General features: G+C 37.2%; 1 protein-coding gene across 6 annotated transcripts in view; it reads left to right on the top strand.

Moving 5' to 3' along the window:
* Positions 1-12,337, top strand: part of LOC127661172 (cytoplasmic polyadenylation element-binding protein 3) — a 45,080-nt gene that overhangs the window by 9,238 nt on the left and 23,505 nt on the right. For 5 of the 6 annotated variants that reach the window (XM_052151780.1, XM_052151779.1, XM_052151778.1 and 2 more), the window contains exon 4: positions 9,201-9,257. In XM_052151780.1, coding sequence (XP_052007740.1) covers positions 9,201-9,257 — 57 coding nt within the window. Of the gene's footprint in view, positions 1-2,619; positions 2,654-9,200; positions 9,258-12,337 lie in introns of those variants that run through there. The other variant, XM_052151781.1, reaches the window with a different exon arrangement.

The following is a 12,337-nucleotide window of genomic DNA, read 5'->3' as shown; positions in this document are numbered from 1 at the left end:
TTTTTAATGTTTTGTTTTCTTTGTTTCTTTTGTAACTCAGCCAACTTGTATAGCTATTATGTTATATTATATTATATTATATTATATTATATTATATTATATTATATTATATTATATTATGCAATAGTAAATATTTCTTCCTTAAATTCTTCACTTTCACACATTATTTTAAGGCTCTCTGATTAACTCACAAGCCCTTATTTCTCGTTAAGGAAGACTTTGAGATTCTGTTTCCTGCATTTTATCATCTCCACAGAAATAGAGCACGGCATCTCCTCTCAATGACTGCCTGTTATTAACACTGCGTGAATAAACCCACAATGACCACAGACATTTGCCATTACATGGCCGTTAAGTGAAACTGGAGCGCTTTGCGTTCACAAAATTAATAGGTTTATACCTTGTTTATATTTTCGTGGGAGTTTGGCGCACATCAGAGTGCTTGAGATGTGGTTCATCTTCACATGATCTCAAGAGAGCTTTTGTGAAGTCCGCGGTGTGGTTCCCTGAGATACTCGGAGTTCAACTGAATGGGACACAATGATTTTTTTTTCCTGCACGCTCAAGAGACAGCATGTAGGGAAAGACGAGGCTGAATCCAGCTTCTTAATCAACTGCTTTTTATTCAGTAAAAGGTCTCGGACACTACACAACTCTATCACAGGCTAGTGAAATGTTCATTTACTTGCCAGTGGCTAATAACAGACGTATTTTGGTCGCAGAGTGCGAAATTTACTCTCATATGCGAGTGATTTATTCACAATGTAGTTCACATTGTATTTTCTGTCTTTTTTGCCATTGAAACGCAAGTGCCAGCTTTACATGTAACACAAGGTGGTTGCACTACAAATATGTGACGGACTGAGTTGTACAATTTCCATCATGGTCTGTTTCATCCGTCATATTAGTTTAAATATCCCTGATACGTAGTAAATTTGATTTTGTCTTGATATAGTCAATATTTTCAGTTAGAAATGACTTTGCATAGTAAGCATGAGTCTGATAAAAAGTGTTCTATTTAATAATTTGCAGAGTTGGGGAACGTACTTTCAAAAGTGTACTTGCGTTATTGATGTTTCTGACATCATCATGACATGGATGACAGTGGCAGATCACATGTGGCGGTCTCTCTCTCTCACACACACATACAGCATGGGCAAGAGAGTTAGAAAATACTTTGAAAGAGGGAGACCTGGTGCTCTCAGCCAGAATGATCACACAAAAGGACAAACGCTTGAAAACTGATGCGCAGTATCAAATACACCGAATGTATGATAATACTTACTGTAGAGAGCACATCAATATGAAGACAATGCCAAATCCTGGACATTTAGAGGCAATTTTTAAATCCCAGCCAGATGCTTTTTCAGATCTGAAAAAGAGGACATGTCAGGGGATAAGAGGACATATGGTCACCCTATGTTATGTTATTTTTTTTTGTTTGTTTGTTTATCATTGCATCACAAATGCCATGGACTCAGCCGGACTCTGAAAAAAATCCCAAGTCCGAAAGGCTTGAGTCCGAGTCAAATCCGAGTAAAAATGCATCCGAGTCTGTGACAAGTCCATTTAATTGGACTTGTGACTCAGGGTGTTTTCCTGATTGCTATGCTTATGGCCACAAGGATAAAAGATCTGTTCCTTTCAGTGCTAGCTGGTTTCCCCTTGCTTCCAGTACTTTTTGGGACTATTTGAACGCTTTGAAAACCTTATTTTTTCCCCTTTAATTAATTGTATTACTTTATGCTTGACTGGAGTGGTGGTGGCGTAGTGGGCTAAAGTACATAACTGTTAATCAGAAGGTCGCTGGTTGATCCCCACAGCCACCACCATTTTGTCCTTGAGCAAGGCACTTAACTCAAGGTTGCTCCGGCGGGATTGTCCCTGTAATAAGGACTCTGTAAGTCGCTTTGGATAAAAGCGTCTGCCAAATGCATAAATGTAAATGCTAATTTGGGTATTGCCTCTTCTTCATGTTGCCCGCCAAGAGCCAGGCATGTATAACAAAAGTTTGACGTGCATTGAGTCCGCGCACGTCAATCAGTCAGTCATGCACATCAATACACTGATAACCAAAAAACTGTTTATTTAAAAATCTGACAATGCAAGAATCAGGTTATTCTCTGCTTTTAATGTTAAAGCGTAAATAAGCATTCACACAACACATGCGCGGATGAGCCAGTTAGAATGCCGGTAAAGTAGTTTACAATGCAAAATCGGGTTAATGGGTAAAATCTACAGTTGACTGCATATGTTTGCATTCCCCTTGCAGAATCTGCAACATATTTATCTTTTTTATTTTATTAAAAGGGATCAAAAATATTATTTTTTTATTTACAGATATTCCACAACAAAAAAGTATTGAATCTACACAAATGATCCTTTTGAAAAGTTACATCCACTTGGTTCTTAATATAGTGTGTTGCCTTCTTGAGCGTCAATCTTGTGTCTCGATACATGTGTATAATGTGGATTCATTTGCTTTGTTTTGAAATGCACAACCAAGTAATGGAGATTGTTTGTGCAAATGTTACAAACACACACAAATCACATGATCTCTATTGTGTAATTGTGACCAAAGGTTTAAACCAAATCGGTTGATTCCTACACGACAGCGGTTTGAAAAATCTACCAAGGCTTGCCCTAGACAATGGTGAGCAGATGCAGTCAGTGGTCAATAACTCTGTTGTAATGGTCATACTAAACTAGCTGATTATACAAGTATATTTTAGGATACTTTTTCTTCACATCTGCACAAACAGGTTCCTCTCATTCAAACTAGGAAATGCTTGATAGTCTAGGACGCTGAGATGAGTTGGGTTCAGCCAGAGCTAATGTTGTAGGTTTGTGCAGGACAAAGTTTAGAGAGTGGCTAAGACCATGATGCAAGATGTTTGTCAACCCTAGGCTAGTTTGACTTTGAACTTTAACATTGAAAAAAATACCTCATGGTTCATGGTCCAATTTATCCCTCATAGAAGGCCTAGTATGAAAAAAATGTCTGTATGAATAGTGTAAGCCAAAATTTCTCTTTTCATGAACTGTCTCTAGTTTTTGAGGGAATATGTAAGGACAATCATAGATCAGCCTTTTCAGTTTGCTGAAATAATGAGTTTATTCTGCGTTTGGGAGTTCTTACTAAATGTTGAAGAAAATAACATTTATCTAATCTTCATAATTTCAATAAATTATGTGTATTAATAAATGTACATATCGTTGGCATTCTGTTAGAGAATGAGTTTGTAGTTGAGAAATAATCCTCTCAGATTGTTGCACAGTTTCCTGCAGCAGTTTGTAGCAGGACCAAATTTTGTAATCTTTTCTATTAATAGTTTAACATTGTTTGTCTTTCCCCAAACAGACCGTGTGAAGCACAAGGTGTGCGTGTTGTTGACATGACAATTATTGGCCTGTGAACTGATCTTTACATGGTAGACTACAAGTACGATAATCAGCAAGTTTATTTGATCCATCCAGGGATTTATTTTTCTTAGCCATCTCAGTTTAAGGGATGTAAAAAAAATACATTAATGCATCATGATTAGAGATCAAACGATAGTGGATTTTACAATACTGATAGGTGGAGGGGAAGGCAAATAACCGTTTAGTTAGTTAATTCGTTTTTCCTAATTAATTTATAGAATATAAAACGCATTTCTTATTCTCCCTTAATTATGGTGGGAAAAGACAAAGAGTTAAAAATTAATAAAATTCCAGATTTTTTGTTCAACAAAAATCCTAATAATAACTTGAACAAATTAAGATTTGGTACATAATGCTGGACTTTTAAGTATAAACAAGCCCGAAACACACTAGGGACTCCTATTTTAAAATTATTAAATTATGAAAAACTATTGGCAACTATAGACAGATTTTTGCCTTTACCGATAGGTCCAAAAAGCAACCATCGGCACAGATTAATTGGTAAAATCGATAGATCTGTCTACCTCTAATCGTGATGCATTGATCTGATGATGAAAATCCAATACATGGAATTTAATAACCAATTAGCCTACAATAGAGCAAGAACCAAGTCTTGGTTCCTGAAGTATTATTCCTATAAATTTTTTCCATAGGGATTTCATTAAACTCAAAAGCCATAAAAGAGTCATGAAGCAAAGCAACCACTCTGAAAAATGTAATTGTTGGTTTAACTTAATTCAATTGTAAACATTGCTTCCACACAATGAAAATTTGTTGCTTTGAAACGAAATTAAAATGTAGTTTCTACTCAAATACTTTGTGTAGCAAAAACCTAAAAGAATTGATTAAACCAAACATTACATTTCATAAAATATTTCGAATATTAATCACGTAGTCCCAACACAATGGCCACAGTCACACAGCAGCAGAATACGGTTGTCAGACCTGTTTTGAGTGCTTAATACGGTTGTGTTCACACACGGGACGTTTATGTACGATTGTGGCAACCGCATTCTATAACCGAACTAACACACGCAAATTTTCAGGTCTCACAACCGCGTTCTCTGCAAACTTGTGCTGTGTGAATGGAACCGAACTGAACTACTCATGTCAGTCACGTCATATAATGTAAAAGCCATGCTGCCATGTACACGTGTGTCTTGTGATAATCATGAGGGTTTTCAGTAATTACTGAGATGGAGATATGATCTGTGTGTCATTCGAAAATCCAACCCCTGTCTTTAACTGAAGCTGCTCGTCATTGCGAGTCGCGCGACAAATGCTTGGCTCTTAAAAAATGTTCAAAGCCGCTGTCGATTAATTATGATCTTATTAATGAACTCGCTCCTCATTTGGACTTGTTTGTTTAATAACGGGGCTTCAATTGCGATAAGACATGCCAGTGTTATGGAAGTCGCCATCCTTGATATTTACGTTAATCACTGTCACTATGGTTACAGCTGTCAGCATACAGGCTTGACTTTGGTTGTTCGTTTATACAAACAATATTTAAATAAGTGAATTGAGCAAGCAGTAAAAATCACATTGACTGAACACCATCAGTCTGAATCCATTTGAACATTTAATAGCAATGTAATCAGATTACTTTTTGGTGACTGTTGAATATCACTTGGACTTTACGCAATATAATTATGTTCTCATCGCAAACATAAATGTATTAAGTTGATTTCAAGTTAACTGGTTTAGTATTTTCAATACAGCTGCTTAAAGTACAGCTGGATCACAAAAATACAAGCAAAAAAGTTCTTTAGACAAAGGTACAAAACAGTGTACTTACCTTCTTTAATAAGAGCATTAACTACAGTCCCATTACGCATTGCGAATTACGTAATTAATTAAAGATTATGTTTTGAATCATACCAAAATAAACATCCCTTAGTTTGTGATGTGTAATGAGTATAATAGCAGATTAAATCTGTTGACTTTTATTGCATGTTCTGCACAAATGTTGGGGGGAAATCTGCAGAACTATGCAGAATGGATTTAAACCTGGTTAAATGTGTTAAATGGAATTGAGCTTACCGCAGTACTTATATTCATCAATTAAATTCTGATCAAATCTGCTGAGCTTTCTGCTCTGTTCTGCGCGTTTAGATTGTGCGCGGACCTGCTAGTGGTATGAGGTAGTATATGGATGGCCTGACCTTTGGCTTACCGTCTGCTTTGCTTCAGTTCTTATTGTGGCCTGTTGTTGAGTGGATTGATTTGAAAGGTCGAAGTTTCTCAGTTGGATGATGTGTTTTGTAAAGGCCTATGTATCTTTTATAGAACCTACACAATGTATTTTCAGTTTTAAGTAAGTTGTTTTGTGATTTTAACCGCTTGAATGAAAGACCTATTCAAGGCAACATGCAAAGAAATTGCATAATAAACGTCGCCATTTCAAATCGTTCAGTTTTCACATTTACACCAGTTTCATACACTAACCTGCAAACTCATAAACGTCACTTTAATTCTTGAAGAAGTACAAAAACCTTCATAACTGTGGACTGACATATGCTGTGCCGCTTTAACTTGTCGTGTGTGTGTGTGTGTGTGTGTGTGTGTGTGTGTGTGTGTGTGTGTGTGTGTGTGTGTGTGTGTGTGTGTGTGTGTGTGTGTGAGAGAGAGCAACAGAGTATGTTATACAGAGTCCTACTCAGTGAATTGAAAAAAAGCATTCAAATTAGGCTTCTAATTTAAATGTTGGCTAATTTTACTATTTCAATGCCTCACAAATAGACCCATAAAATAGCGTGCCGATCAGTAATCAATGTATTATGACATCCCTAAATATTAGTAAAGTTTGTAAAAGTACAAAAACAGTCATATATTTGTAAAACATATTCATTTTCCACCCTCATTCTGAAGCTTTGTCAGAAACGCTCAGTTTGGCTGCTGCTTCTACTTAAGTACTTGACTGTAAACGCCCACTGTTTTGATTGACTCTCTGCTCTTGATTGACCAGCTCTCTCTTCTCTCTTGATCTCACTGCTCACTCCTACTGGGGAGGGTTAAGGAAGGGATAAGGTAAAGGTGTTGATTTGAAGGCGGTCAGATGCAAATGCCTACCACAGTGTGACATCACAATGTGGAGGATGGAACGAGTCGTTTTGGCAGCTTGGTTTCAACAAATGTTCTTTATGCAGTGAGAATAAAGTTTTGAGTTCTGAAACTTATAGTATGTTTTTATAGTACAATGAATATGTCAAAATATCAAGAAAAATTTAATTCATGTCAAGACACCTTTTACTTTTTTTTTTTTTTTTTTTCATTTTTTTTGTAGTAGTAGATTTTTTAGTTTGTGTATTGCATTTGCAGCTTGACTTCAGGGAAATTTGACCACAGTGTCAATGTTTCGACAAAATGAATGTTGGAAAAAGTTTTTATTTTGGTGATTTAATGGAATATGATTAAGTGATTATTAGTCATTCTGTTCCAGTAAAAATCTGAACAGTATACATTTATCTGAGAAGCAAAAACATTATCAAGACAAAATTATGTGATGTTTATGCTTAAAGTAAAACAAAAGTGCTTGTGGACAAGACAAAATACATTCTCTGTCAAGATACATTCCCTGAAATCTTGATCTTGTTTTAAGGGCAAATAGTAATGTTTACTGGAAAGCAACACCGAGATCCTAATTAAGAGTATATTTTTGGAGTGTATCTAGTTGTTATTCAGTTAAAATGACTCAGCAGTGACATTAAATGTACTCCCTTTAAAGGGCAGATAGAGATTTGAGCTGTTCATTGCACTGATGAACAGATGAATCATGTGTCTCTTCAAACATGAAATCATGATGGGGCAGTCATTTACAGATCAACTTTAAACTTTTTTTATTGTTGTTTACCTTGGCTCTGTTGGCACACAGACTAACAGTTGAGCTGCTGTCGTATTGATTTGAATTACTGAGAAAATCATCCAAATGTGTATGCGTGAATGATTTGCTCTCTGCACAGCTGCAGATTTTTACCAGAGAGTTGATCGCAAAGCTAAGGAACCTTTACAGTGCACACAAGCTGGGAAACATTCATCTTGCTCTCTCACAGGGCCAAATACCTGTCGAAACGAAATGTTGCGCAAATGTCTTATCACTTGCCATTATTTGAAATTGGTTGCGGCACCGAAGGGCACAGCGTCTCTTGAAATCTCGTTGTGCTGTAGGGAAAAGCTTTGCAAACATTACTAGCAGAGGTTCTGAATTTGCGTGTGAGCCAGTCAAGGCTTGCTTGCAGCATTTCCTGGAATCCCACCAGAGCTTTGCTATCATTTACAACCAAAACTGCTAATGCTGCCACATTAGAGCTCTCATTCTTAAAATACAACAACAGCTGCTTTTTACACTCATGCAAATGAAGACTTCATGTAGTTACAGTGACTGTGTGTGTTTACTTAGCTATACTTTGGGGACCAAATTGTACCTAGATGTTTGCTAAATTTGACAAATATTAATTTGGAAATACTGTATGTCATAAAATTCATAAATATATATGCTGTGTGTGTGTGTGTGTGTGTGTGTGTGTGTGTGTGTGTATGTGTGTATGTGTGTATGTATGTATGTATGTATGTATGTATGTATGTGTATATATATATATATATATATTAGGGCTGTAAATCGATTAAATTAATCTAATAAAAAAACTAAATCATAGTTTTCTGTATTTAATCACAATTAATCATAGTACATGGTAGGCCTGTGTTAAAACATTCAAATATAAGCAGAAATATATTTTATTTATACGGTGTCTCAAATACCTCGCAAGTAATTTGCTAGTCATCACTTATTTTAATTATTTAAATATGTACATGTTAAGATGTTCAGTTTTGGGGCAGAATTTGAATAAGAGTTAAGACCAATTTTTACAGGTATAAATATTTGACAAGTATGTGTAAACATGCCATAAATTCAGTGAACATGCTGTAATGAAATTTGGGAAAAATCTTCTGCTGTTTTCCAGTGGGCATTTTAATAGTAGGATAAAGTGGGCAAACTCAATTCATATCAAGCTTTACTGGCAAGATAAACTTAAGTGTACATTTCCAATGCACTGTAAGACACTATACATACAGAAATAAAACAAACTGAATGCTGAAGTTTTATTTGCTGAAGTTTGAAATCTCAAAACATTTTCTCTGGCTGCCGTTCAGTCTCTATCATGCACACGCTGGGTCTCTCTTGCATGGTTTTGCTTTTGACACTGGTTCAGATGACAGATGACATCGAGTGAGCATTTTCGGGCGATGCAAAGAGATATCTTGTCCATATCTCTCCCACATCTGGCTCACCACTTGTGAGTGAAGTCTCTATTTTCCATACAGTAAATCCGCTCCCGTGACATGCATTGCGCGTAATGAAGAAGCGTGCGCTGCTCCACACAATCAGTTTCTGTGCTAGGATGTACAATCGAGATGAGAATATACCTCCTGAAAATTTTTATATTCCAATTGTAGCCACAGGAAAGTGGGGAAAAACATTAGTGAAAGTGAAAAAATGTATTAATGCATTATGTAAATAAATAAATATGCATTTAACCGTCAACTATTAATTAAAATGAACATGTTCATTTTCCCAGCACTAATATATATATATATTGTGTATATGTATACGTATTATTATATATATGTGTGTGTGAGATATATATATATATATATATATATATATATGCTACTATGTTGTTAATTTGATAGCCAAGTAAAATTGGGGAAGATTCTTCCCCTCCTTGGTTTTTGTTTCATTACTGTAATGGTTTATGTTTTTCTCTCCCCCTTTGTAGGTCGCATGGGTCTGAACTTTCACCATCCAGTAGCTGAGCATATATTACCACTAAATAGTGAGTATCTCTTGCTAATAGTACTTAATTAATGTAAATGAGCATGTACTTAACTGTTCAGATGAACAAAGTGTTGGATTCAGTTGTGAAGCAAACACATCTTGTCATAAATTAACCTATTTGAGTTGAGACAAACTGTTCAAATGTGTGGGTCTTTTTATACCAGTTCTGACCTGAGCCTTGTACACCAGCATGTGGGACTATGGAGGCTTATATGCCAGTTTTTTGTTGTGACAGAAGATAAACCATTTCTGAAAATTTTTTAGATTATTAGCATCGACCAATAAACATACTCACTTTTTGACTTTTCAAAACGTCAGCAAATGTTTTCAATGTTTTCTCTGCACACCCCTCCTGCCTTTTGGCCAAGCAAACTCTTAAAATCCCTGTTCTGTGACACTATTTGCAATGCATTTCATGTGGAGGTCAAAGCGGTGCTTGATGCCGGCGTTGAGTGATGCATTGACGGTCCGACTTAAGTCATTTGGAAGCCGCTTTAAAGAATTTGAGTAAAATGTTATGTACATTTTTTTTTATCATCTTCTCATTTTATCATTTTGATATCAATCGTCTAGATATCCGCATCTAGAAGCCATAACACCCTGTAGCTCTAGACTTATTACCCACTGAAGCTAAGCAGGGTTGAGCCTGGTCAGTACCTGGATGGAAGACCCCCCTGGTGGAAACTGAGATTGCTGCTGGAAGATGTATTAGTGAGGGGGTGCTCACCCTGCAGTCTTTGTGGGTTCTAATGGCCCATTATATTGATGGGGACACTATACTGTAAAAAGGTACCGTCTTTCGGATTAGACGTTAAACCAAGGTCCTGACTCTGAGGTCATTAAAAATCAGAGAGCACTTCTCTTAAAGAGTTGGGGTGTTACCCTGGTGTCCTGACCAAATTCCCCTCAATGGCCCTTATCCATCATGTCCTCCTAATAATCCCCATCCATTAGTTGGCTGTATCAATCCATTCTCTCCTCTCCACCAACAGCTGGTGTGTGGTGAGTGTACTGGTGCACTATGCTGTACACTGGTAGTGGTTGAGGAGGAGTCCCCTGTTCACTGTGTAAAGTGCTTTTAAGTGTAGTATCTGAAAAGCACTATAAACAAATGCAACATTCATTTATTCATTCATTCATCAGCCAATGAAAAGCCCATTTTGATTAATCATTAGTTTCTTATAGACATCAGTGCAATGTGCTGACCCTCTCTTTCCCTCTGTGGTGCCACCAAACCGCACACATGACTCTCTGTGGTCATTAAAAATCCCAGGACACTTCTCGTAAAGAGTAGGGGTGTAACCCCGGTGTCCTGGCCAAATACCCCCCATTGGCCCCTATCTACCATGGCATCGTATTAATCTCCATCCTGAATTGGCTACATAACTATACTCTCTCCTCTCCACCAAAAGCTGGTGTGTGGTGGGCGTTCTGGTGCACTATGGCTGCCGTCGCATCATCCAGGTGGATGCTGCACATTGGTGGTGGTTGAGGAGATTCCCCCTATACTATGTAAAGCGCTTTGAGTGCCTAGAAAAGCGCTATATAAATGCAAGGAATTATTATTATTATTATTATTATCTCCATTGCTATGATTAGCAGTCCTAAAAGCTTATATACACATTTGGTCCACCTCAGCAGGTGGCAAAACAGCAGTGGAATAAACATGAAAGAGAGGAAATGCTAGTAGCATTTTACTGGGGTCACAGATGACTTGAGCAAAGTGTGCTCATAGACTGATGCTTGTATCGAGGATCTCTCTCAGTCAAAAGATTGTTCTCACCAGTTCAACAACGTTACTCAACCAATGGTGTGAGTTGGGACTATAACTTTGTTTGACCAATGGCAGATGGGGGCGTGCTTGGACAGCTGTATTGAAAACAAAGTTAAATTTGGCAATTCTGTTTGTTGGCGCTAGTGGTGCAGAAATAACCTACTTCAGATTTTTTTTATTAACATTTTTATTGATTCAAAGAAGACAAAGCAGCTCTTATGCTACAAAACATATATACATTTAACTTCCATTACTACCCCTCCCCAGTCAAGAACCCCACACCTCCCCCAAACAAACAACCCTGTGGTCTTTCATAAGTACACACAGACACAAAAAAATAAATAAATGAATAACTAACTAAAATACAAAAAAAAAAAAAAAAAAAAAAATATATATATATATATATATATATATATATATATATACAGCTCTAAAACTACATCTCTCTCACCAAAGTCCCTCTCTCAGAGTCCCCCAAAAACATCAAATAACTACCCCATTTCCCATCAAATGCATCCCAGATTTTCAGCCTTTTACACAACACCTCCTCGAAGGCTGCCACCCTCCCCATCTCCTCGCACCACTCCTGAATTGAGGGCACTCCAACCGACTTCCATCTCCTTCAGACAATCTGCCTGCTTATCATGGCACTGGTCGAGACCCAATTTTTTATGTATTTACCTCTTACCTCGATGACCACCCCATGACCCAAAACACAGAGTCTGGGACAAAACGAAATCTGAGTGACCAACACATCACACAAAAAACTGAACCTTCAACCAAATTTCCTGGATCTCAGCACACCACCAAAAAACATGGGCCATGTCTCCATTCGCCGATAGGCAACACCAGCAGGTGGGTGAGTCTTTAAGACCAAGCCTACACAATCTAGAGGGGGACCAATAGAATCTGTGTAAAATTTTGAATTGCATAAGTCACACCTTTGCATCTCTAGATACAGACTTGACATTCTTTAGAATCCTAGTCTACACTCCCTCCTCCAATACCAAATAAAAATTTCTCCCATAATCTCTTGATAGAAGTTAAAGCACCTTCCCCCAGACTCTGAACTAGCAGGGCGTAATACACTGATGCCTCAAGACCTTTTCCAAAAGCATTTATCACCACTCCCAAAGTGTCTGCCGCTTATGCCCAACTATATGATTTATTTTTCTCTGTATATGGCAACACCTCTAAACTCACCAGGGTGTGATCTGAGACTAAGATGTTTCCAATTGAGCAATCCACAATAAATGAAATGAGGTACTTTGATATAAAAATGGAGAGATAATCCACTCATATTA

This window comes from Xyrauchen texanus, chromosome 20 (assembly GCF_025860055.1).
Source record: "Xyrauchen texanus isolate HMW12.3.18 chromosome 20, RBS_HiC_50CHRs, whole genome shotgun sequence".
Lineage (NCBI taxonomy): Eukaryota > Metazoa > Chordata > Actinopteri > Cypriniformes > Catostomidae > Xyrauchen > Xyrauchen texanus.
This window is presented reverse-complemented; position numbering and strand designations above follow the sequence as displayed.